The sequence below is a fragment of the Rhinopithecus roxellana genome, chromosome 9, assembly GCF_007565055.1.
Source record: "Rhinopithecus roxellana isolate Shanxi Qingling chromosome 9, ASM756505v1, whole genome shotgun sequence".
Lineage (NCBI taxonomy): Eukaryota > Metazoa > Chordata > Mammalia > Primates > Cercopithecidae > Rhinopithecus > Rhinopithecus roxellana.
The window spans coordinates 96,442,989-96,470,222 of NC_044557.1; the positions used below are offsets into that span (position 1 = coordinate 96,442,989).

Genomic DNA, 27,234 nt, shown 5'->3' on the forward strand with positions numbered 1-27,234 from the left:
TTAGCACTAACGTCACGCAAAGCCCTCTGGGGGGTACTTTGGAAACAGAAGTGAAGATCACACTCAGGGAAAAAAGTTTCCACTGCCCTTGGTTCTTTAGCCTATAATGTTTAACAAGGTATTTGTGATGAGTATTCCCTTCAAAAAAAAAAAAAAAAAAAAAAAAAAAAAAAAACGTAAAAAAAGTTTTAGATGGGGGCCAGGCACAGTGGCTCATGCCTGTAATTCCAGCACCTCGGGAGGCTGAGGCGGGTGGATCACCTGGTAAGGAGCTCAAGACCAGCCTGGCCAGTATGGAGAAACCACATCTCTACTAAAAATGCAAAAATCACCTGGGTGTGGTGGCAAAGGACTGTAATTCCAGCTGCTTGGGAGACTGAGGCAGGAGAATCACTTGAACCCAGGAGGCAGACGTTGCAGTGAGCCAAGATTGCGCCACTGCATTCCAGCCTGGGTGACAAGAGCGAAACTGTCTCAAAAAATACAAATTTAGATGGAGTTTCGCTATGTTGCCTAGGCTGGTCTTGAACTCCTGGGCTCAAGCAATCCTCCCCCACCTTAGCCTCCCAAAGTGCTGGAATTATAGGCATTAGCCACCCACCATGCCTGTCCCTACCTAGAAAATCACTTCTGAACTCTACTCAGAAGCTAAATTCTTGGTTGGCATTACTAGATAGGAGATGTCTTGTTTGTAACTTTGCAAATGTGAACATACATGATCTGATGGGTAACTTTTGACCTCATTTGTCTGTTGTTTTAAGATACTTAATATATTTAATGATTTGTTAAATAGCACAGGGATTGTGTTCAGTTTATTTCTAGGAGGCCAAAGAGATTTTAAACCAAGGAGGAGAAGTTAACAAATGGGTGAATTTCAGTTTAATACAAGGATTGTATGGTTTTCGAGGGTAGAATTCATGTCTTAATTGTGCTTATTCAGTAATTGGCTTAAGTTTCTACAAATTTTTCTAAAAATTGACCAAAGTCTAAAATTTAAGTCATGCAGAGTATTTAAGCAATGGTGAGATGGCTACTTCGTGTGGATATGTTGTAGAATAGATTCATACTAAGGTTAAATCGTCAAGGGTGGGTCTTCCATTTGACTGTGAACTGTCCCTTCCTGGTCTGAGATTCCTTTGTTTATTGGGAATGGGATATAAAGCCATTCTGCCTGTTGTCTTTCACTCTTCACAGTGACTATAGTGTTGAGAAGAGCCCCTAGTCAATCCCAGAAATTAAGGGATACTTAACTTCAGAGAATACCTTATCTTTTAACTCAAATTATGAGAGAAAGCAGAACAATTTTTAAGAATCTCTAATCTATTTCAGTCATAGTGAGTTGACTAGGAATGGCACTTTACTTCTGTATGCCAAATTCTGGCAGATTTCCTTTCGATTGTAGGCCTCCTGTTTCCCGCACTTTCTCCTTTTCCTGTGAAATCTCGGAGGAGAAGAAAGAATGATGGACAGTTTATCCTTTCACTGCCACAGGGCCTGTTTACTTGGCAGTGGGTCCTTAAGTTCCTTGCTCTTTTGCTGCTGTTTGGTGACTGAAAGAGGCACCAGAGACTCTCACTCTGGGGAGGTGGGTGGCATGTTTATAAGTAATGGATGAGAATGTCTCTGTAGCCCTTAGTTATTCTCTGTGCAAAAACAGAAAACTAAAATTGCTGCTTCTGAAGATGACTTTTGGTCATCAAGATTTTTAAGGATTTGCACTCACATTGTGATAATGCGTAAGAACACGAGAAACACCATTGGAGATTAGTTCAGAGGTGGTAAAGAGTATTGTGGGAAAATATCATTGCTGCCTAGGCTAGCTTTAATGTTTTAGCAATAAACCTTTGTCTGTTAACCTTGTCCTTGATTTTCTTGATGTTTATAGAGCTTATATTTGAATTATCCCTTCGTAGGTAAGACCAAGGGATTATAAACTTACTCCCTAATTTATTAAGTTGCACTTTGTTTCATTTGACCTAAACCTACTCTATGGGATGCCCTTAGTTTACGTATTTTCTTTTTGGATAAATAAGCTGCTTTTTACTTGAATTGTTCGTTATTCATTAATTTGACAAATATATATTGAATACCGGCTGTGTGACGGAATGTCTGTTGGAGGCTAGAGTTTAAAAAATGAAACAGATGTAGACTTCTTAAATGTTTGGAAGAACTTTCCTATAAAACTCATTGAATAACTGACACATTGTATTGTTTATAAATTGTCCCAAATAATAGAAAAAGTCTGTCTATAAAAATAGGCTTGACAGCGAAACCAGACAGGAACAGAGAAAAAAACTACCGGTCAGCCTTACAAAATAATCCAAAGTGAAATGTTAGCAAAACCAAATCTAGGAATATATTTTTTTAAATGACCAAATAAACCAGGCATAGTGGCTCACGCCTATAATTGTAGCACCTTGGGAGGCTGAGGTAGGAGGTTTGCTTGAGCCTAGGAGTTCAAGACCAGCCTGGGCAACAGAGCAAGACCCTGTTTTAAATTTGTTTATTCACCCTCATTCATTTATTCATAAATTAATAAATAACCAACCAAGTAGAGTTGATCTCAGGAATGTAATCTGTCATATTCATAGATTAAATGACAAAATGATTGAAATTATAGAGATGGCAATTAAATTTAATGCAAAATCAAATCAAAATCCCATCAGAATTTTTTTGTAGAACTTGACAATCACATGAGTGAATAAAAGGGCAAGAATAAGGCAATTTTGAAGAATTTTTATTTAAACAGTACGCACAGACCATGAAGATGAAAAACTGGACTGTTACGAAAAACACCATAAACAAAGTTAAGATATGTTAGAGCGTAGGAGAAAGTATCTGCCTTGTATATAAGCATTAAAAGGTTGGTATCCAGGATTTCTAAAGCTGCCAGGTGTGATGGCTCATGCCTGTAATGCCAGCACTTTAGGAGGCCAGGGTGGGGGAGGATTGCTTAAGGCCGTGAATTTGAGACCAGCCTGGGCAACACAATGAGACCCTGTCCCCATGAAAAAAACAAACAGCAACAATATTCCCCCCACGGCCCCCCCCCCCCCCCCCCGCCAAATTAGCCGAGCATGATGATGACGGGCATGTAGTCCCAGCCACTCAGGAGGCAGAGGTGGGGGGATCGATTGAGCCAAGGTGGTCGAGGTGGCAGTGAGCCATGAGCACACCACCATGCTCCAGCCTGGGCGACAAAGCAAGACCCTGTCTCAAAATAATAATAATAAATATATATATATATTTCTAAAACTCGGTTTGGAAAAAGAATGGTATGACAGTTGAAGTTAAGTTAGGAAAACTTACCACTCTGGATATTTCAAACAATTTAATATAGAAGATTGGTTACAAAGATATTAGAAAAGCTGGAAGAGCAAAAGGAACAAGGGAGAGAACAGAGTAGCAAAAATAAAATAAGAAATTGTGATGCTGCTTTTGCCAGAGACAAGCTGCTGCCACCACTAGGCTGGAACCTACAGGCTGCACCTGTCCCTAATTAGGGTATTGGATATTATTCACACTGTTCCTACAACAACTGCTAGCCTGTTCTAATCAGTAACTTCTCTCTTCCTCCTGTCTTCTCGCCCTCCAGTGCCTCCTATTGACATAGTCTAACAGGAACCCAGATGGCAAAGATGTCTGGGAAATGTCATTTGCATTCTCAGCCCCAGCAGTGCAGAAAGGTAGGAGTGGGGCTGAGAAACGACAGAAAAATAAAGACCATAGGTGGCAGAGGAAATGCATATACACTTCACAGATGGCCCATAAACATATAATACAAAGAGGTGCATATATTTACTGATAAAAAATGACAAATTTAAACATCAGAGATATTTCAGACTCCAAAAATTAAACTTGAGGTTTTGGAGGACAGGAAATTGGAACTCTTTCTGCCTATGGAACAGAATTGATGGATGTACTTGGGAGAGCAATTTGGCACCATGTAAAGTTACAGTTGCCTTTTCATTTTCAGATAGCTGTCCTATAGGACTCTTGTACATGAGCTTAAGTATATATAGTGTGTGTATGGAGGTGTAAAGCATAACTGTTAATATTTAAAAGTGGAAAACATCATCATTCAGTAGAGGAATGAATAAACTGGTTTCTTTGAATAATCGAATAGTATGTAATAGCTAAAATGAATGAATATTAATTTTTAAAAACCATGGAGTGAGAAAATCCAGTTTTCAAAGAATATGCACAGTATATCATGTATGCAAATTGAAAAGCAGAACAATACTGTATTGTTTATGATGAATATATAACTTTGGAGTAAAAAAATCTTAAAATATGTTTGGCAGGAAAACCATGCTGGGAAAAAAAGAAGACCTAGTGTGATGGCTCATGCCTGTAATCCCAACACTTGGAGAGTCTGAGGTGGAAGGATCGGTTGAGGCCAGGAGTTCAAGACGAGCCTGGGCAAATAGGGAGAATCCATCTCTATCTAATAATTATTTTTAAAAAAGATACTAATTATCTTCAGTGAGAGAGGAGGGGAAGGGAGGAAAGTTGATTGAAAGAGGTTGGGAGGTCAACTGCACACATAGAAAAGTAGGCCATCTGAAGCAACTGTTGCCAAATTGTTACAGCTTTAATCTGGGTGACAAGACTGTGAATAGTGTTTTTTTTTTGTTTTTGTATTTTATGTTGGAATTACTTCCTAATTTAAATAAATAGCAAACAAGAAAGAATTAAGAATCAGCCCCTCTGGGAAGCTTTTATTTACTTTACCAAGACTGGGTTAGGTATTCCGTTTTCTGTGTATTCAGAATGCCCTTTGCTTGTTTCTTTATGAAAGTATACCCACACTTGCTTGTCTGGTCTCTTCCACTTGTCTGTGAATTCCTCAGCACCAGATATTCAGTATTCATCATAGCCATTGGCAGACAGGTGCTAAGTAAACGTTGTTTGATTTAAAACAACTACTACCACTGATACTGTAAAAGCTAAATATATGGAAGTATCTGAGGCTTTATAATGATAAATTTAAAAAAACTGATCATCCATGTATTGTAGCATGTGTATTAGAAAGGATAGGCACCTGAATTCCATTCTGAGCTTTTTTCTTGGGCATCTTTCAGTGAGACATACGTGTTCTCTCAGCATCAATGGCTTTACATTTTTGAACATTTAAAATTACTGATTCATACAAGAGTGTGCATACTTCATTTGTAAATTGTGAAGCCTAAAAATAAGACTCCCACGAATCCACCGATTGAGGAACTAGAATAATTCTCAGGTCTTTAAAGTTGCCCAATCCTATGATTGTCTCGCCCTATAAATAACTAGTATCTTTAATATGGTGTTTGATTAAATGGTATTATATTGTGTACAGTTTTCCGATAGCATTATAATTCACTTATTCATTTTTATTGTATGTAGCTGGAGTTAATTTGTTTGCGCAGTATTACAGTTCATTGTGTGAATATTGCACATGAACTTCAGAAGGAATATCAGACTGATTTCCCAAACTTGTCATAGTAGTTTACACTTCCACCTGATTGTGCCCATTGCTTTTGCATTTTACATCAGCCTAGTATAATTTAGAAATATATAATGAAACTTTTCTAAAATATTTCCATTTCTAGTCATTGAAACTATTGACGTATATTTATTTTACAGCATGATGTATAAAGAAAGCCATAGTTAAAAGCAGAACGCTACTCCACACACAAAAAAAAAGTATAACAATTTTGGAAATTAAATGTGACAGTGGACTTGTGTGACTAGGCTTTTCTTTTGAGTTGTTGACATGAAATAAAATTTATTTTGCATTCATAGATTTTAAAATAATGTATGCAAAATGAATTCAGAATACTGTATTTGTTTAATGATAACGTATTTTCAAGAGAAACTATCATAGTAAGTCCTTATGAAATAGGCCATTTTGAGTTGTTGTTTTGCATATTTCCATCATACTCCATTCCAGAAACTTCTGTATTACTTGCCTTGAGCCTTTGGAGTAGCCCGTCTACATATTTTTTGTCTGTGCTTGATGCAAGCCATTGTAACAGGATGTGTTTCTGTGCTTTCATGGTCTAAATATGTGGCTCTGACAGTAATTTGCATTGGTGGTTAAACTCCTTTTTCCTACCTCCTGTTATACAGAAGGTTTTTTAACTTTTAATGGCTGGAATCATGGAAAAGTGCCAGTAATCTTTGAATCAGACTCAAAGATAACATGACAATCTGATCTAATACTATTTTATTGTGTTTCACTTCCATGTAAGGAACAGTATTAGTCTCCTAATTTATTATATCCATTGCACATGGCCCAACAGAAATAGGTGAAATAAGATTTTTCATTCTATAATATGAAGTCTAAGTGTATCCATCCACTAGATGTCAGCATTAGGCAAGATGCAGTGGAATGGATATGGAATAATAGCCAGAAACTCAGTAAGAGATTTAGTCTAACAAGTAAACTGACTTGCATAAAGTCACACATTTTATGATAGTCAGGAGTAGAAATCAAGCCTCCCAATTTTTATTCCATTGTTATATCACATTTCTTTAAGTCAAGTGACTTAACTACATGTAATTTAGTAGCCAAAATTAAAATATATGGATCTTAACATTTGCTAGGGCTTCATGGGGAGATTTTAGTACTACTATGTTGATATTAACACTGGCACCCAGGAATACCTGAATCCTGTTGTACTAATCTCTCTGTCTCTTCCTTTACATTTCACAAAAGATGGAGAATCAAAGGATCACTTTATTAATAGCTAAACTAGTACTTGATAGTAGTGAGTTAGATAGTGTTAGTAAGGTTAAGGATTAAGCTGTTCTGTAGAACTTCCCTAATATCACATTCCAACCAGGAAAGCAGAAATCATTTTAAAATGAGGAATTTTAATATATGTATTTAGTTCACAAGTGTTGGAAACCTGAGCCAGAAGAGACTGCTGAGGTAACTTATATATTAATAGAAACCACAAGAAACAGCAATTACTTTTCTCAGGGAACAAAAGAGAAGAGATGGATTTGGGAGAATTTAGGAGCTTGAAGGAAGAACCCCATAGGCCTGGAGTCTCAGACCTTTGAAGGGGGCCGAACAATGCACTGCTGCTGGGAGTTCCACAAGAAGCTAGAGCTTGGAGCCCTAGCTATCTTACCGCTGGAAGAAACTATGACGGGACTTCAAAGGTCCCTTTTGTTTTTCTTCTTCCCACGTTTTCATTTCCTTTTGGTGACATTTGCTTGCTTCCGGTCTCCTCTCCTATCCTTCCTTCTCCTCTTCTCTCCTCCCTTCTCCTCTCCTCTTCATTTTTTTCTTTTTTAATTTTATCTTTTTTGAGACAGTCTCACTCTGTTGCAGAGTGTAGAGTGCAGTGGTGCAATCTTGACTCACTGCAACCTCCGCCTCCCTCATTCAAAAGATTCTCATGCCACAGCCTCCCGGGTAGCTGGGACTACAGGTATGTGCCACCATGCCTGGATAATTTTTGTATTTTTAGTAGAGACGGAGTTTTGCCATATTGGCCAGGCTGGTCTCAAACTCCTGACCTCAATCTCCTCACCTTGGCCTCCCAGAGTGCTGGGATTACAGGCGTGAGCCACCGCGCCTGACCTGCTTTCAAGTGATGGTACAGTTTCTTAGAATCAGTTCAGTAAGCAGACGTTGGGCAATATTTGATGAGGGTGGTGTCTTGAATATTTTCAGAAGGGTTACTGAGATTATTGATATGATTTATGTCTAAAAACAGTGTACATATCTTAATTTATAAATTATTGATAAAAACGCTGACAATTATCTGAGCCTTCATTCAGCGAGTCTTAACCTTATTGCTGGTGGGGGGTCTTGCCTGGATGTAAATGGCTGCAGACTGATCAAGGTAGTAGTTGCTGAAGGTTGGGTGGCTGTGCAATTTCTTAAAATAATACAACAATGAAGTTTGCCACATCAGTTGACTCTTCGAGGAAAGATTTCTCTGTAGCATGTGATACTGTTGGGTAACATTTCAACCACAGTAGAACTTTAAAAATTGGAGGCAGTACTTTCAGACCTTGCCAGTGCTTATCAGCTGTGTTGATGTAATACTCATTTTAACAGTCTAAACAACATCTTCAGAGTAGATTTCATCTCAAGAAACCATTTTCAGCTGGGCGTAATGGCTCGCGCTTGTAATCCTTGCACTTTGGGAGGCCAAGGTGGGTGGATTGCCTGAGCTCAGGAGTTTGAGACCAGCCTGGGCAACATGGTGAAACCCCATCTCTACAAAAATACAAAAAATCAGCTAGCTGTGGTGGCTTGCACCTGTAGTCTCAGCTACTCAGTAGGTTTAGGCACGAGGATTGCTTGAACCCGGGAGCTCAGGTTGCAGTGAGTCAAGATTGTGCCACTGCACTCCAGCCTGGGTGACAAAGTGAAATTCTGTCTCAAAAAAAAAAAAAAAAACAAAGGAAAGAAACCATTCTCTTTGCTTATCCATAAGAAGCAACTCCTCATCCACTCAAATTTTTATCATAAGATTGCAGCAATTCAGTCACATCTTAAAGGCCCTTCTAAGATGAACTTCTACTCTAGTTTCTTGGTATTTCCACCACATCTGCCATTCCTTTCTCCACTGAAGTCTTGAACCCCCCCCACAGTCATCCGTGAGAGTTAGAATCAACTTCTTTCACACTCCTGTTGATATTTGACCCCTTGCCATGAATCACAAAGGTTCTTAATGGTATCTAGAATGGTGAATCCTTTCCAGAAGACTTTCAATTTCCTTTCTCAGATCCATCAGAAGAATCCCTATCTATGACAGGTTTAGCTTTAAGAAATGTATTTCCTAAATAATAAGACTTAAGAGTCAGAATTACTCTGTGATCCATCAGCTGCAGAGTGCATATTGTGTTAGCAGCACGAAGACAACATTAATCTCCTTACGCATCTCCGTTAGAGTTCTTGGGTGAGTAGGTGCATTGTCAGTGAGCAGTAATTTATTGAAATGAATATTTTTTTGCTGAGGAGTAGGTCTCAATAGTGGGCTTAGAATATTGAGTACACCGTGCTGTAAACAGATGTGCTATCACCTAGGCTTTGTTGTTCCATTTAGAGAGCGCAGGCAGAGTGGATGTAGTGTAATTCTTAAGGGTCATAGGATTTTGTTTTTATTTTTATTTTGAGACAGAGTCTCGCTCTGTTGCCCATGGAGTGCAGTGGTGCGATCTTGATTCACTGCAACCTTTGCCTCCCAGTTGAAGCAGTTTTCCTACCTCAGCCTCCCGAGTAGCTGGGATTACCTCAGCCTCCCGAGTAGCTGCCACCCTGCCCAGCTAATTTTTGTATTTTTAGTAGAGATGGGGTTTCACCATGTTGGCCAGGCTGGTCTCAAACTCCTGACCTCAGGTGATCTGCCCACTTCGGCCTACCAAAGTGCTGGGATTACAGGCATGAGCCACTGTGTGTGGCCTCTCTATTTTTAATCGTGTATTTTTTCAGCTAATACTTATGAATACCAACTACATCCCAGGCATTGTTCTAAGTGCTCAGGATAGAGAGTGTACAAAACAAAACCCCTGCCTAGTCAGAGGAAGACAGAGTAAACAGATAAGAATAATAGGAATGTGTGTTAGATGGTACACACCATCAATTTGGGAAGGGGATAGACAGGAGGATGGAAGGGGCATTTATAGATGGGTAGGTAGCTCAAGGATTCTCTCTGAAGAGAGGTGAGGCCTTACTGAGCAGCAGAAACTGCAAACAGGCTTTTGTGGTTAGATGTGCATGTGTGCAGTGGAGAGTGAAGGGCAATAAGGCCAGAGTGTGTCGGGGCAGATTATGTAAGATTTTGTAGGACCCCTGTATTAGTTTGTTCTCACATTGCTATAAAGAACTACCTGAGACTGGGTAATTTCTAAAGAAAAAAGGTTTGATTGGCTCATGGTTCTGCAAGCTGTATAGAAAGCATGACTGGGGAGGTCTCAGGAAACTTTGAATGGCGGAAGGCAAAGAGGAAGGCAGCACGTCTTACATGGCCAGAGCAGGAGGAAGAGAGATGGGGAGGTGCCCCACCCTCTAAAAGAACCAGACTCATTAGAACTCACTATCACAACAGCAGCAAGGGGGGAAGTCCACTCCCATGATCCAGTCTTCTCCCAGCAGGCTCCTTCTCCAGCACTAGAGATTATAACTCGACATGAGATTTGGGCAGGGACACAAATTCAAATCATATCATTCTGTTCCTGGCTCCTCCCAAATCTCATGACCTTCTCACATTACAAAATATAATCAACCCTTCTCAGTAGTCCCCCAACTCTTAACTCATTTCAGCATTAACTCAGAAGTCCACAGTCCAAAGTCTCACCTGAGGTGAGACAAGGCCCTTCCACCTATGAGTCTTTAAAATCAAAATGAAGTTAGTTCCTTCCAAGATACAATGAGGGTACAGGCATTGTTTAAATACTCCCCTTCCAAAAGGGAGGAATAGGCCAAAACAAAGGGGCTTTAAGCCTCATGCACATCTGAAACCTAGCAGGGCAGTTGTTCAATCTTAAAGCTCCAGAATAATCTCCTTTGACTCCATGTGTCACATCCAGGCCACACTGATACAAGGGGTGGGCTCCTAAGGCCTTGTATAGCTCTGCCCCTCTGGCTCTGCAGGGCTCACCTCCCATGGCTGCTCTCAAGGGCTGGCATTGAGTGTCTGTGGCTTTTCCAGGTGCATGGTTCAAGCTGTTGTTGGATTTACCATTCCAGGGTCTGGAGCATGGGTGGTCTCCTTCTCGCAACTACAGTAGGCAGTGCTTTGGTAAGGACTCCAACCCTACATTTCCCCAGTGCACTGCCCTAGAAGAGGTTCTCCGTGAGGGCTCTGCCCCTGCAGTGTACTTCTGCCTGAACATCCAGGCATGTCCATACATCCTCTGAAATCTAGGCAGAGACTCCCAAGCCTCAACACTTCTTGCTGTCTGCGCACCTGCAGGCCTAACACCCATGGAAGCTGCCAGCAAGGCTTATGGCTTGTACCTGCCTGAACAGCAGCTTGAGACATAATGTAGGACCCTTTTAGCCATGGCTGGAACTGGAGTGGCTGGGATTTAGGGAGCAGTGTCCCCAGGGCAGCCAGGCCCTGGGCCTGGCCTGTGAAACCATTCTACCCGCCTAGACCCCTGAGTCTGTGATGGGAGGGGCTGCCACAAAGGTCTGAGATGCCTTCGAGGCATTTTTTCCCCATTGTCTTTGATTTGTCAATGAATTTGGGTGGAGACACAAATTTGAATCATATCGACCTGGTAAGGGATTTGGATTTTATTCTGAGTGTGTTAGTGCGTCATTGCATGGCTTTGAGCAGAGAAAGGATGATTTATATGTTTAAAAGAGTGCTTTGCCTCTTATATGTGGAAGAGATTATAGGAGGAGGCTGGGGTGGAAACAGGGAGACCAGCAAGAAGTTAGGGTGGCAAGAAGTAGGGAGGTGTGGCAGTTGGGGAGCTGAGACTTGCTGCCCTTTAAGCTAATGGTAAAAGTGTGTTGAGGAGGATGAGGGGAGTGTCAGGGCAGATACTCCTGACAGGCGAGGTAAGGTGTGAGGGCGGAGTATTGACATTGGAATTAGCAACATGGAAGTTACCTGATGGCCTTCCCATCCCACTAAAACCTGATGCAGTTTTGGTGGTGTGGGATGGGGATAAAAGCCACACTGCAGTGGGTTTAACGGAGAATGAAAGGAGAGAAATAAAAGAAGCTGAGTATTAGACTATTCCTTTTGAGGAATTTTGCTGCAAAGAGAAGCAAGGGAATAGGGTGGGAGCTCGTGACGGAAATAGAATCAAGGTACATTTCTGTTTGTTTTAAGATGGAAGAAATAAATATATGTATGCCAAACAGAAGGGTACTGAAAAGAAAAACAGGAAGGAAACTCAAGACAATATATTGTTCAGAATGTCAAATTTTGAAGAAAGTGTTTTCAGGAAGGCGTGGGTGATTAACTGGGTCAAGAGCTGCTAGTTCAGTAAGTTGAAGTGTGAGAATTGTCCTTCAGATTTAGCCAAATGCAAGTTTTAGCGACCTTGACGGGGCAGCTTTATTGTAGTGGGCATAAAAGCCAAACTGGAATGAGTTGAAAGAATAGAAATTTGGAAAGTGGAAAGAAACAGCTACCAACAGTTCATTTGACAAGTCTTTCTATAAAGAGGACAAGAACGATGATGTTGTAGTAGAGGGAACACGAAGTCCTTGAGGAGACAAAGGCAAGTGGGAGTAGTGCCCCAGAGGAAAGGTTGTCCTTCAGGAAACAGGTACAGAGGATGGGCGTGTGGTTACTAAAGAAAGGGTGGTAGAAAAGGTAGATGCTTCTGTGTTTTGTGTGTGAAAAATACAGTGAGGTCATTTCCTGCAAGTGAGAATGGAGGATGGGTTGTTGGGTTTTTGTGGTTTTCTTCTTCTTCTTCTTCTTTTTTTTTGAAGAGATCACGAGGAAGGTAAGAATTTTTTAAATGTGTGGAATAATCACCTGGGAAAGTGGGAGAGGAGATTGAGTGAGGTAGCAAACTGAGGGTGCACTTCAGGTTGGTGGTAGTATGTTAAAAGCAGCAGCTTTCAACAACAGGCAGTTTTGCCTCCCAGGGGACATTTGACAATGTCTGGAGGCGTTATTGGTTGTCACAGCTGAGAGCAGGGGTGATAAGAGATATCTAGTGGGCAGAGGCCCAGAATATTGCTGAACAAACCTACAAGGCACTAGACAGTCCCTCAAAGAATAGTACAGTTCAAATGTTAGTATTGCTGAGTTTAAGAAACCCTGATTTAAAGTGAAGCTGGTCAGTGTGTTTGTTACTTTTCTTTCCTCCCCCTCCTCACTGGCCACTCACAGATCTTTAATATGTTTATAAGCTGGATGTGAGGAAAACTGACACTAAACAATTAAGAGAAAATCAGATTGTGATTAATATGCTTAAGAAATAAATTGGGTGAAGCAGTAGGTAGAAGATTATCACTGGTAGAAGCTGCAGCTGGTGCAACTCCTTTGAAGAGGTTGGCAGAGAAAAGCCTCTTCAAAGAGAAACCTTTTGAGATGAGCCCTGAAGGATAGAAAGAAGCCAGTCATGGGAAAATCTTTGGGACTAGCATTCTAGGAAGAGGAGACAAAATTAAAAAGTACCTTGAGGAGGAAAAAGTAAGTGAAGTAATAACATCTCTTAGGAAGTTTCTAGAAAGATAGAGGAAATATTATAGTAATGGTAGGGTATAGTTGTTTCTATTGGCTATTCTTCTGTAAGGAAACTTCTTTTCAGATGTTTTATGGGAAAATGGTCTAATGTATTTAAGTGCCTTTTGTTAGCTTAAAAATGCATTCCACAGACTTCCAGCCAGGAAGGGCGTGTTCCTTTCCAGATAAGTTGTCAACGTGGAAACAAATGTCTAATGTAAGGGCTCATAGTAAAAAAACATTCCACCAGAAATAGGACAACTCTTGAGGTAAACCGTGTCTGGTTTCTGTGTATTAAATTTGTGTTAAATTTATTTTTAGCTTATTTAATAAATACAATATTTAGTTTAAATCCAAAGATTACAATAGAAAATAATTTGAAAGAGGATTCTTTAGCTTTTCCCTTCTAAATTCAGATAGTAAGACTTAGTTTATTATTCTCAATGATAATATTTGTTATCTCTAAAATATATTAATAGTGTTTTGGGTTAGTTTTTATATAGTCTGCTTTAAAATCTTAAATCCGGCTGGGCATGGTGGCTCACGTCTGTAATCCCAGCACTTTGGGAGGCTGAGGCGGGTGGATCACCTGAGGTTGGGAGTTCAAGACCAACCTGACCAACACAGAGAAACTCTGTCTCTACTAAAAATACAAAATTCGCTGGTTGTGGTGGTGCATGCCGGTAATCCCAGTTACTCGAGAGGCTGAGGCAGGAGAATCACTTGAACCTGGGAGGCGGAGATTGCAGCGAGCCAAGATCGTACCATTGCACTCCAGTCTGGGCAACAAGAGTGAAACCCTGTCTCAAAAAAAGTCTTAAATCCTTTGGTATCTTTCATATCAAATGTATTTATTCATCCAGAACTTAGAAATCTTACTAGTCTCCTTTAGATGGCAGAAATCCAACTCAACAGCTAAAAGGGATATTGGTTTAAAAAAACTAGGGTATCTTAAAACCAGAGGAAAATCAAGCAACTGGACTGAAAGAAGTGACAGCTGGAACTCGGGAATGAATGGAAATTAATGACTCCAGGACACTTTCTGAGACCTTGCACTGTAATATTGGTTCATTCTCTTGTGACAGACTGCCATCCTCTGTGGCAGGAAGCATGACTGCCACATCCGCCCACGCCTCACATTCCATAAGTTCTGCTGCTGGGAATAGAGCCCATAGTTAGGTTGCTCTGACAGCTGCAACAGTAATAGTAAATAAACTGCCAGGTATGGAGCTAAATGTGGTGCTTATATTAACCCATTTAATGATTTTAGGAACCCTCCGAGGTGAATATTATTAATATGCAGCTTTTAAACATGAGAAAACTGAGGAATGGAGAAGTTAAAAAACACTTGACTAAAGTCACAAAGCTTGGAAGTGGCAGAGCTGGGTTTCAGACCCAGGCAATCTGGTCCCACCTAAGCTGATGATTAACTACTGTCATATTAGTTGAAAACAGTCACAGTGAGAGGACAGCAGGGTTTGTTTGTTTGTTTGATTTTTGGCCAGGTTAAAATATAGCAAGATAGGGTTATGGTTTTAATTTTTTGTTTATTCTTATAAAGGATAGGAGAACCGATAATGTTATAATGGGACTGTTTTTAGAGCTTTGAAAATTGCATGAGTTTTTGTTCAAAGAGACATTGTGATATGTGCTGCGTATGTAGCATCCGTACTGTGTGCTATGTGGTAGAGCGAAGTTTTGCACTGGACAACAGTTGTTGTAGTGATTCTCAGTCGGGTGATTTTGCCCCTAGGAGACATTTGGCAGTATCTAGAGACGTTTTTGATTGTCACAGTTTGTATGGGGGGTAGCTACTGGTATCTAGTGGATTGAAATGCAGGATGCTGCTGTATTTCCTGCAATGTGGGACAGACTCCAATAATAAAAGAACTCCTCAGCCCAAAATGTTAATAGTGCTGAGACTGAGAAACACTGTGTTAGATAAACTGAGCCATTTCCTTTTTTTTTTTTTTTGAGAGGGAGTCTAGTTCTGTTGCCTAGGCTGGAGTGTGCAGTGGTGTGATCTTGGCTCCATGCAACCGCCACCTCCTTTAGTAGAGACGGGGTTTCACTGTGTTGGCCAGGCTGGTCTCAAACTCCTGACCTCATGATCTGCCCGCCTTGGTCTCCCAAAGTACTGAGATTACAAGCATGAGCCACCGTGCCCAGCCAACTGAGCCATTTTCAAACTAAGTGTCTGTGTATGGGATAAATAGGCAAGAAATTCTCAATCCTTATGAGAGTAAACAGGTCAGGATGAAGTCTGATGTAGTGATCATACTCCCAAGTATGAGGAGGGGAGGATCACATTAGCCTTGGGTGCCTGGAAAGAAGAACCATATACAGAGGAAGAAGTTTACAGAAGGAGCTGTAGGAAAATGGAGCAGACATACCTGGCTAGTTCCAAAATTTTTCCCAAGATTGGACTGTGTGCATACAGGTAAAAAGGTAAGGAAGCCTAATCTCCCTCTTCTCCATGCATACCTGATGATGGTTTCCTGTTAATATAACTAATTTTAGGACAACATTTCAGCAATATTCTTGACAAATATGGGCCTTGTTCTGATTTATAACATTGGAATGTGTTGATAAGGACTCAGGTTTATATTAAAAGAAACAGAGCCATTATTGCTTTTAAAAGGTTATTTTGTGATATTTAAGTTTCAATTACAGCAACAGCCAGTATTTATTAAATGTTTTCTGTGTGCCAGACACTAAGCTGAGTCAGTGCTTAATCTCATTTAACACTCATAAGAGCAGTTTGAGATAGTTATTAAAATTACCTGTGTTTTACCAATCAAGAAATGAGTCCCCAGAAGGATTAACTACCATTCTTAAGGTCAAACAGCTAGTGAGCTCCAATTTCTGGTTTGATTCCATAGATTAAACTCCTAAAACCAAATGGTGTGCTGCCTTTTTCCTACTAAAAGTAATTATAGTCCTTTCTCATGATATATTTTTCATCTGTAGTTGCAGTATTGATACCACTAGGTAATTTTTTGTGTATTTGGTCTCAGTTCTCGTTAGTGAGAAAATTTATATATGTTTGGAAACAGTCATTCCATATATGTTGGAAAGCTTTTAAAATTAAAGCTGTGAAATATGCTACTTCCAAATGGTTTCTTCCAACATCTATTGAATAACTTTAGTAACCAATTTGAGGTTATTATTTGGGTGTGATGATTTAGGAAAAATGTTTATCCTTTCCTTTAATATAAAAGCTTGGTATTATTAAATGTGTTACAATGTATAAGGTAATTAAGATGAAATATTAAATATTTCCCTCTTAGCTTAATGTCACCTAATCCATTTGTGTAAAGTATTGTACAAAATCAGACCATTGAAATTCTGTGTAATAGAAAAATTAATATAAAAAGAAGATAGATCTCCACCTCCCCCATTGGGGGAATATTGTTTCGAAAGGGAAGAACCATTCAGTACTTACCATATGTGAATAAATTAGATGGCTTTTTAACATTTTATAAGAAATTTTTGTTTCCATACATCAGACTTTGACCTCTAAAGCGAGTAACTGTTACACACTCGTATTTATTTCCTCATGGGAAGCTTACAGTTAGAAACATGTGCTGACGTTGGAGAGTAGGTGGAAGAGGGGGATGCCACAGGTGACAGGAAGTGTAACTTTTTTCAAGCTTCTTATAATGAGAGTGAGTGGCAAGCTGTCTTTTTTTCTTAATAAAAATATTGTTTTATGTTTTGCTTTATTTACATTTGCCAGCAACGGGATCTTTGGAGAAAAACACATTGCAATTGGAGGAAAAGTACAGCAGTTGGAGGGAGGAGGATGTGGGTAGCTGTGATACCATAGTTTGCCTCCCCTTTTGTTACTCTACCTTCCAGGTTTGACCCTGGTTTCCTGGATGTTTCTGACCCCATTTCCCACTTTCATCCTCACTGTATTATGGAGATCTTGGGCAACATTTATGCCAATGCCGTATTTTCACTTTTTTTCCTCTGCAAACCTACTAAGTTGTGATAATTGCTGGCTCCCTGTTGTGCTTGTTTGCTGTGTTAACTTTTAAGTTCCATACATGGTATAGTTGTATATAGTTGATTATTCAGTTGAAGAGTTAAATAATAAAAGTTTGATTAATCTTAGGAGATAGAAGATATCAAAAATATTTTATGTGTGGTAAAGTTTTTTTAGATGGGTCATTAATTGGTAACTTTCTTTAGGCTTTAATGGTTAAATGTGGTTTGAATACTTTCTTCTTTGTATTCCCAATAGGATTTGACTCTGCAAGAAGGAAAATATCCCTATTGTTTAAAAAAATGGTTTCTGTATTTACTTATTTGAGAAATCTAGTTTTGCTGTTAATTTAAATTGAGAAATATATGCCTCAAAAATTTTAAAGGAGTAACACTAACATAGATAGTAATGAAATGTAAATATTGCAAGTTATATGTCAAAATCTAATCTTTTTTCCCATCTTGCTTTATGTAACTTTTTTGATATGTGGAAAAGAGGGACAGGAGCTATAAACTCAGAGCCAAATGTGCTTTTGTTGTTCCAAATTCTCAGTGCCAAAAGCATATAAACCTGCACCTGTTGATAATTATGAGCAAGCCAGCCTTTGCCAAATCCCAGGCCTCTGCTTAAAATTTTTTACTGGAACTAAATGATGTTGCCATTTTTATTTTTAGGTTTGCTGGCATGGGTAATCTCATTAAGGTGCTAACCAGGGACATAGACCACAATGCAGCACATTTTTTCTTGGACTTTGAAAGTAAGTCTCTTTAGCCCTTCACAGCTGGTGCATAATGCTAAAGGTGAAAGATGAATTATACTCACCACAGTGAAGGCCAGCCAGAATATTTGTTAATTAAACATGGGAATCAAACAAAGGTTGCATGATTTTTTCTTAATCGTAGGCAAACATCACCATCATATGTATAATTTAGTTTTTCATTTGCTAAAATCATGTTGAGTCTGTAGCCAGTGCTGTCCTTTCATTAGTCCATGAAGCAAGTAGCCTTATGATGAACATTCTAATAGTATGCTTTAGTGACTATGTCAAACAATGTTCGCTTATAATCCTATAATAATTTTATTTTAAAAATCAGAATTGTGCTGCGTATCTTGAATCAGTACTCTCCGTAACCTCCACAGATTATTAACAATCCAAATTTGGTTAGAAGTATATGCTTTATTTAATTGCATACAGGAAGAAAGTTTTATACTGTTTTCAGATGCAAAGGTGAGCCGTGGCCAAATGTATTAATATTTGGCTTTGAAATAAATTGTTGTTTCAGTGCTATACTAACAATACTACATGTAAATAATTCTTCATCAGAAATTTCTTTTTCAGAATATTAGCACTATTGGAATACTTAAAGAATTTTTCATTATAAGGCCATTAATGAAACTTGTCTTGGGAGAATTTTGAGAAGAATTAGAGCCTCAGTTGTGCCATTGTGTACAGGAAAACCACATTTCACCTCTAGGTCCTACATATCAACACCTTGAGAACCCGATTTGCTGTCTGCCAGAGCACAGTCTGGGTAACCTGAAGAATGAATTCATGGCCTAATGAACATTTTCCCTGTTACTATTTTTCTTTAAGTAAACTTCAGATGTTCTTTTTTATAAAGGGATATTTTCTCTTTTCTCATTCTTGTCTTGACAGGTACCTTAACATGGGGAATCTTCTTAAAGTTTTGACATGCACAGACCTTGAGCAGGGGCCAAATTTTTTCCTTGATTTTGAAAGTGAGAAGATGATTTTATATCTATTTCTCTTTGCCTGCAGTAGACTGCGTTTGTCTTGCACTAAATGAATGTTTCCACTTTGCCATCTTTTTAACTGCTTTGCATGACTGAGCTATGAATTGTTTGAGTAAATTTCTGGTGCCTTCTAGAACTGGAAGTCCTGTTTTATAGATTAAATTGTGATGATAAAATATCTTTGAGTTTTTATAAGAGATTTTATATCTCTTAGTTGGAGATTATTTTATAATTTGAGATCTATTCTCTAATGAAAACATTTTTATGAAAAAATGTTGGAAAGGAGAAGTACTACCTCAAGATTTATTAATAGAAGCAATATTTGGGGAAAACTTATATTGCAGTCAAGAAAAATCGACCAGGTTTCAGTTATTCTAGGGTACATATTTAAGTATTTCAAATATCAATCTGTTCATGAAGGCCATTCAGAGCTCAGTAATTTGGGCATAATATTAAAAGGTAAGTGTGAACCTAAATTATTTAATCTTTGCAGATAATTTGAAAAGTTAAAAAAATGGAATGTATTTATTTCAGGAATTTATTTTTTCTGACTCTAAATAAAAGGAAAAATAATGGGTTCACAGACCTTTAAGTAATTTGCCTTCTGTTTGTTTTATGTTGCATGACCTATTGTAATATGGTCTAAGAGTGGCAGGTAAGTGTCATTGACCTCGGTGCATGTTGCAAAGCTTTTGCTTTTTTTGGCTGTTGATACCGCTTTAGCTTGTCTGGTTGTCAAATTGAGAAGAATTATTAAATTGGTGTTTTAGTGTGAATGATGCTATTTTAACTGATCAATAGAAAATTGTTAGGAAAGGGTGAAGAGGTATTCCTTAGGTTTTAAATCATGTGATCCCTTATATTTTTATTTGAGGTTAAAGTGTTTGAACATATTTTTATATACTTAAAATTTAAGACATTTTCTGATTTTAAAAACAAAACAAATAAATCGTTTAAAATAAACCCCCAGAAAATCACTGCCTTTTCCTCCAACTTCAATTTAGTTTTTATGATTTAATGTAGTAATTCATTCTATTTTATGAATCATTTTAAACCATGGCAGTTCATATGAGCACATCAATTTATAGCTATCTTCATTTTGTAGAATAATTTGTGGTCTCTGGTTATTTTCTACTTTTATTCCATTTCTATAAAGAATCTGTTACAGTTTGGGTACTGTGTACAGGCTAGTAAAGAGTAGTAATATCAGTATCAGGTCCATATGAAATTGGGTTTCAGGGGAAATCGGGTTTTTAGGGGAAATACTATTAAATATTAGATGAATATTAGTTTTCTTGACCCTTCTCAACAATTTACCAGTGCTATGTTAAGTGCATGTTTAGCATGACTTTTAATCAGCTTGAGGATGTTGAGCAGACTGCTGACTTGAAGATACTCTTTCAGATGAGGCAACTTACATTAGAGCTGTATTTTAGTTTATTTGCATCTGTTTCAAACTTGGTCTTGTGTCTTTTTCTGCCGTTCTGTCTCCCTTTTCCTCTTTGTCTCAAATTCCTTACATTTACAGAATCTTGACTTTGATACAGTCAAGATCTTGTTCAAGACTTGGCACTTGATCTTTTTGTAAACCTAGCGTTATATTATGGTCACGTGGGAAGCATGAATTTAAATGTAGTGTTTAAAAGATTACTTGGTCTTGGCTTTCCAATCTGTGGGAGTGTTTCGATCATTTTATACACACATACACACACATACTTTTTTTTTTTTTTTTTTTTTTTGATACGAGGTCTTACCCTGTCACCCAGGCTGGAGTGCAGTGGCGCGATCTTGGCTTACTGCAACCTCTACCTACCTGGCTCAAGGGATCCTCCCACCTCAGCCTCCAGAGTAGCTGGGACTACAGGCACATGCCACCAAGCCCAGCTAATTTTTTATATTTTTGGTAGAGATGGGGTTTCACCGTGTTGCCCAGGCTGGTCTCAAACTCCTGAGCTCAAGTGATCCACCCACCTTGGCCTTCCAAAGTGCTGGGATTACAGATATGAGCTACTGCACCCGGTACATTATTATAATTTAATAATAGTGACAGGAAAAGGTAAAAATTGCAAACAACAGTAATAACCAGTAATGCAGAAGTACATAAAAATATTAACTGTAAAGGCAGATATTGTTTCCTATATCAGCCGATGTAGATCTTTTGGTTTTATACTTACTGGTATACTATAAATGAAATTTAGTGGCGACATACTGTATACCAAAGTAGAGTTTACCCATTGTTATTTCTTACTTAGATTTTTAGATACATTTTCTTTTGATTCTAACATTGGCATTATCTTAATTTAATCTCTAGTCCATTTCTATATTTTTCTTCTTTTTGGAAACACGCATTTGTAAAAGCTTACCGTATCATTAAGCTACTATAGTGACCTTGGCCCATCAGATGGGTGCTCTCTTAAACTGCTGTATACTACTTTATACCAGACTCAAAATTGCCAACATAGTTAATCTGCTAGTTCTCAATAACTTAAAATAAAGCCACATTATTTTTGATAGAGTAATTAGTACTACATTGTTTATTTCTAGGTGCACTTTAATATTCATGTCACCAGAGTAATTTAGTTTTTCTATTAATCTGATTGGTTAAGTCTATCCCAATATGTCTCTGCAGTTGGGTAACTGTAGAAATAATTCATGCAGATTACCTGGCTATTTGTATCATATTATATACAAATGACATATTCTAGTGCATTTGAAATGTAATTTAATGGAATCTTGTAGTTTACAAAATTAAGATGGTCTTTAAAGTAAATCATTATTCCCTTAACTTACTACTCCTCTCACGACCCCCATAACTGTTTTTCACTTCAGTTCAACATACATTTATGCCTTGCCTCCTGTATACCAGCCAGTAGGTGCTGGGGATGCAAAATAGAACTAAGATACAACCCATACGTGCTGGGAGCTCTCAATCTAGTAGGAGAGGATAGAAACGAAAGCTCATAATTTTGTTTTGTTTTGTTTTTAAGACAGGGTCAGTCTCTGTCGCCCAGGCTAGTGTGCAGTGGCATGATCGCGGCTCACTGCAGCTTTGACCTCCTAGGCTCAAGTAACCCTCTCACCTCAGTCCCCAAAAGTAACTGGAATTACAGATGCCCACCTGCCAGAAAACTCACAGTTTTACTTATTTATTGTCAACGTGTAGCTTATGAAGATACTAACTTTAAATGGCAGTGAGTAGAATGAGAATCATCATGGAAGACCCTTTTTTTTTTTTTGAGACGGAGTCTCACTCTTGTCACCCAGGCTGGAGTGCAGTGGCATGATCTTGGCTCACTGCATCCTCTACCTTCTGGGTTCAAGCGATTCTCCTGCCTCAGCCTCCTGAGTAGCTGGGATTACAGGCATGCAGCACCACACCCAGCTAACTTTTTGTATTTTTGGTAGGGATGGGGTTTCACCATGTTGGCCAGGCTGATCTCAAACTCCTGACCTCAGGTGATCCACCCGCCTTGGCCTCCCAAAGTGCTGGGATTACAGGTGTGGGCCACCGCACCTGCCCATCATGGAAGACTTTCTGATGGTGGTGTTTGAATTGGTGTTTGGAGAGTGAATTAGAATGTTTTGAACTAATACAGTGAAGGACAGTAGAAAGAAGGAACAACATGGACAAAGACCTTATGGCGTAAAATGTTAGTCTGTATTCAGTCGAATGTTTACTCTTGATAGAAGGATTTTTTCCTTAGAACAGATTACACCTGGATGATAAGATTTTATTTTGTTTTTGTTTAATAATAGTTCAGTTAAAACATAAGCCCAAAATTGCTCCATAAAATTTGGCAGCAGTTATGCTATTGACAGCATATAAAAAGCACTCAGTCGAGCTAGGTTCAGTAGCTCATGGCTGTAATTCCAGCACTTTGGGAGGCCACAGCAAAAGGATCACTTGAGTCAAGGAGTTTGAGACCAGACTGGGCAACATGGCAAGACTCTATATCTGTACAAAAACATTTTTTTTTTAAATTAGCTGGGAATAGTGACATCTGGCCCTGCAGTGAGCTGTGATTGCTCCACTGCACTCCACCTTGAGTAGCTGAGTGAGACTGTCTTTGGAAAAAAAAAAACAACACTGAATGGGGGCCTGTATACTCTTCTAGTTGTTGGAATTTCCTATTTTATAACAACAGTGTTAATTTATAGCTTATTCTAATGACAAATCTCTAGCCTAAGTAACTTCTGTATCTGCTAGCTCACTAAATTCTAGTTCTTGGGAGAAAAGTGACTTTTATTTGTTTTTGTGTCCTTTCCCAATCTTAGCATAGTGCTTTTTAAATGATAGAAGTTCAGTATGTATTTTTTAAACTTGATTTACTTACCTCCAGGTAGATCAAAATGGGAGAGTAAATAGAGGTAGTCATTTGTTACGGGAGAAATAGAATATATTTTCTCTGATTCTGTTATAGTGCCTTTCCATTGAGTCATGCATTTCCTCTATTCCTTGTGTCCTTTGTGTTACTTGTTTCCCCCTTACCATTTAGAAATATTGGGACCTACTCTGACTTACTTTTTCATTTATCTCTTGCATAGTTTCAGTTGGTTTTGCCCTGTACTTTGAAATATCTTTATTCTGGTATCATCTTTCTTATTTTTCTAAAATGATATAGGATGATATTTATTCAGAGATCAAAAAGCATAGTAGTCTCCTTTAATTCATGCTGGAGACTTATGTCTCTGTACCCTCTCATTCATTCAAAATGTATTATAGAAAATCTAGGAACTGAGTTTACATATGTACCAGTGGTACATACTGTACATTCTAGTCTCTGTCTTGATGTAACTTACAGGGATAGATTGCATAGGTTTATTAAATGAATTAATGTAAAATTAAAGCAGAAAGACCCCTTATCACAATTATAATTTTTATGTTGACTTTTTATTTTTTCATTTCATAGTTAGTCCTTCCTTCTTTTGATATTATAATGACTTCAATTTTAGCAGTTATATTTAGTGACTCTTTTTCTACCCTCCACCCTATAGGAAATTAGTGTGAAGTTACTAAAATTTTTAATTTACCTGCAATAAGAACAATTGAAACATCCCTTAATTTCCCTTGAACAGCTTTAAAAACTAAGCTTGATGAGTAATATGTCTACTACTCTCAGTAGTAGATACATTCTTTTGCAATTTTGAATGTCCTTTTGTAAGCTGACTAAATGGTACTTTTTTTTTTTTTAAATAGTAAAGCCATTTTTTTCTATGGAAAATCAAAGTGACAAGTCTTGGTTGCATTATATAGGACCGTTTTTTGAAAAAAAAAAAAAAAAGTAAATAAAAAGCTTTATTTTATACAGCTTTCCCCTCTTCCTAGTATTTCACCCTTTTGCATGACTTGCTTTCAGTAAAGTAGTGCTTACTTGTCTGCTATTTTCTGTTTGTCTTCATTTCTACAGCAGTCTTCAGCAGCTTTCAAAATTATAAATGTGACTTTCCTGTGACAGTCTAAAAAATGTTTAATCATTGTGGTACTGGGTGTTTTTCTCACCCTAAAGGGAAACTTAAATCTTCTCCTCTATTTTTAAATTTCTTGGTACTTATTAAACCTTTACTAGTTATTAACCACTTACAAGGTCTATTTAAGTGTACTTGATAATGTTTCGTTTGTATGTTAAGTCTCAGTGTCACATTTTTATGTTAACAGCTAGTCACCACACCTAAAATACATAGTCTAGCATTTTCAAACTTCACAGATACCTTTGATATATAAGCTAAACTGTTGTCCTTTGTCATGAATTCCCACTTCATGAATTCAAACTAGATATGTGTCTACTATTGATGTTATGTCTGTAGTTTCACAATTCCATATGAAAAAGTGTAAGACTGTCATTTTTTGCATGTAAAACATATTTTTCTCTACTGCATCTGATGTAAGTATAAAAGTTATGAAGTGTGTTTTTTTTTAAAGAGTGTATGTCTGACTATTACATTGGAAAATATGGTCTGGCTAAATGTAAAATATTTAGCAGTAAATTATTCCTGCTAAATAACAAAGCTTGATCTGTAAGAAAGCTAACCATTTAGTTGTAATATCAATATTTGTTCCTAGTAATAATACCTTTGTAGCCTTGGATAGAGAGTTTTTTTAATTTTTCAATTGGCTCCTCTTGTATAATTATTTTGTCACAGTGTTTTCTTCCTAAAAGAATGATTTCCGAAAAGAAATTTGAAAAATAAGGGAACAGATACGTAAACACATTCTTAAATTGACTTTACATATGAATGTTACTTTATTGTTGCTGTAGTAGTTTTACATATGTTGAGTTTAAAATTTGGTAATGTAATTATTGAATTTTTAAAAAATATGTTGTATATTTTTGACTATTTGGTAGATTTAATAGGTAGAATTGAATTATTACTTGCTCCAAGCACAAAATAAAGTTACAGTTTTTAGGGATCTTTACTCCCAGTTTCATGGGTAAACAAAGTTTCTTTACAATGTTCTAAGTAAAGGAATAAAGAAGTCATTGTGTATTTGTGGTGAGGCAAAAAGGAGCAGAAAAGCCTAGTTAACTAATTTTATATGATTGGTAGACAAATATTTACCAAAAACCTTCTTTTTTGTTTGTTAAAATATTTTTAAACTTAAAGACCAGTGTGGTAGTATTAAAAGTGTTCTTACTTCATCTTCAATTCGTACTGATTCCTTTTCCCTCATAAGAGAAAATTTTAGCATGGAGGAATTCTGCGATTTTTCTCTAAAACATGATAATCAAATGTTTATGATTTTACGTGCTTTATGCCTTACCTGTGGTGCTGAATGTGGCTTAGTTGGAAAGATTTGTGAGGAAACCTTCATTTCCTGTTAGAGTCCACCTTTTTTCTTAAAATATAAAAGATTTGTCCTTAGAGAAACAAATGACGAGTGTTACTAAAAGCAAGGTTTCTGTTAGCTTGAGTCAAGCAGAGAGAAATCCACATTTAGTCATTCATTAACATATGTTTTGTAGCTAACACCACAGGTGGTGAAAATGCCCATATTTTGTGTTCTTGATTCTGCTTTTTATAACTGTAATTCTTCCTTCATTTTTCTCTTACTCCCAAGTGTGTAGGAACTCAGATTTTCTTTAGTATTTCAAAATTTCAGTAATAGTATTGTAGTGTAGCTTAAAGTGTCTAGTTTTCAGCAACTGAGTAATTGTGGAGCAGTTTTATAACTTGAACTCCTCTGTGTAGGATTCTTGACCTTGTATTCATCAACAGAATAGTTCAGTGATACTCTCTTGGGTTTGTTGTTAAATATATATATCCTCCCTTTTTTAACCTATAGTATTTATGTTGAGACACTTTCGAGTGATTCCTGGCAAAGGGGGTGAGCACCTAAAAACTATTCTTTTAAAGTTTTTTACTTTTTTATATCAAAACTCAGTCATTAAAAGTAAAATGAACTTTATAGGAAAATGAATATAGTTTGTCTTAAACTATAGATAAACAACATGTTTTAGTAGGCTTTCTTTTGCATTAAAATCTATCATTTCTGATGCATTTACAGTGATAGTGATGGATGTAGTTTGTTAAAACTATCACAATTAAAAAATTTAATTGTAATTATCAGATTGGTTTAATATACCAAGTCCTAATTTGGAACTTAAACTAAGTTAGTAATATTTGGTGTTCCCTTGTTTTCTGTAATATCTATAAACTTGAAACTGGTCATTTAAATGTAGAACTATGGAAAAAGTATTAGTCTTTCCTTAAAAAGTTCAAAGTTAACATTAACTAGAATTAACTCATCTTTGGAAATTTGGGTTGTTAATTGCTTAGAGTTACACATGTATTTAAAAAAATTCATGTCACTGTAAATTTTCTTGTGCTTTCCTGCTATTTAGATGCCCAGCCTACAGAGTCTGAGAAGGAAATTTATAATCAGGTGAATGTAGTATTAAAAGATGCAGAAGGCATCTTGGAGGACTTGCAGTCATACAGAGGAGCTGGCCACGAAATACGAGAGGTAAAGCACATTTATGTATTTTCTAGTTAACTAAAACTTACTGTCCCACCTCTTTGTAATCTCTATTGTTTTCTAGACTTCAGAATTCTGTATTTCATACTAAGTATTATATTTGAAGGATGCTCACTTGGCATTGTTTCAGAAGTGATAGCAGTGAAATGAGCATGAAAGGAAAAACTGCGTTCCATAAACAGGTAGTTTTTGTACATTAAGAAAATGTCATTTACTTTTTGGGTTGCTCTTGTACCTGAAATTTGCAGTATTTATATGGTGCTTCCTAGGAGAAAGTTGAAATCCTCCTTACAGTCGGTACACCTTCCCCATGACTTTACACCACAAAGAAAATATGTAGTGTGGTCTCTCTCCACTTTCCTCTC

General features: G+C 37.6%; 1 protein-coding gene across 22 annotated transcripts in view; it reads left to right on the plus strand.

Annotated features, from left to right (window-relative positions):
- Positions 1-27,234, plus strand: part of FAM49B (family with sequence similarity 49 member B) — a 175,945-nt gene that overhangs the window by 118,671 nt on the left and 30,040 nt on the right. For 13 of the 22 annotated variants that reach the window (XM_030938035.1, XM_030938042.1, XM_030938032.1 and 10 more), the window contains 2 exons: positions 18,797-18,879; positions 26,736-26,857. In XM_030938035.1, the coding sequence (XP_030793895.1) occupies positions 18,807-18,879; positions 26,736-26,857 (195 nt within the window). In that variant the 5' untranslated portion in view covers positions 18,797-18,806. Of the gene's footprint in view, positions 1-12,402; positions 12,421-17,813; positions 17,897-18,796; positions 18,880-26,735; positions 26,858-27,234 lie in introns of those variants that run through there. The other 9 variants (XM_030938041.1, XM_030938038.1, XM_030938045.1 and 6 more) reach the window with 4 other exon arrangements.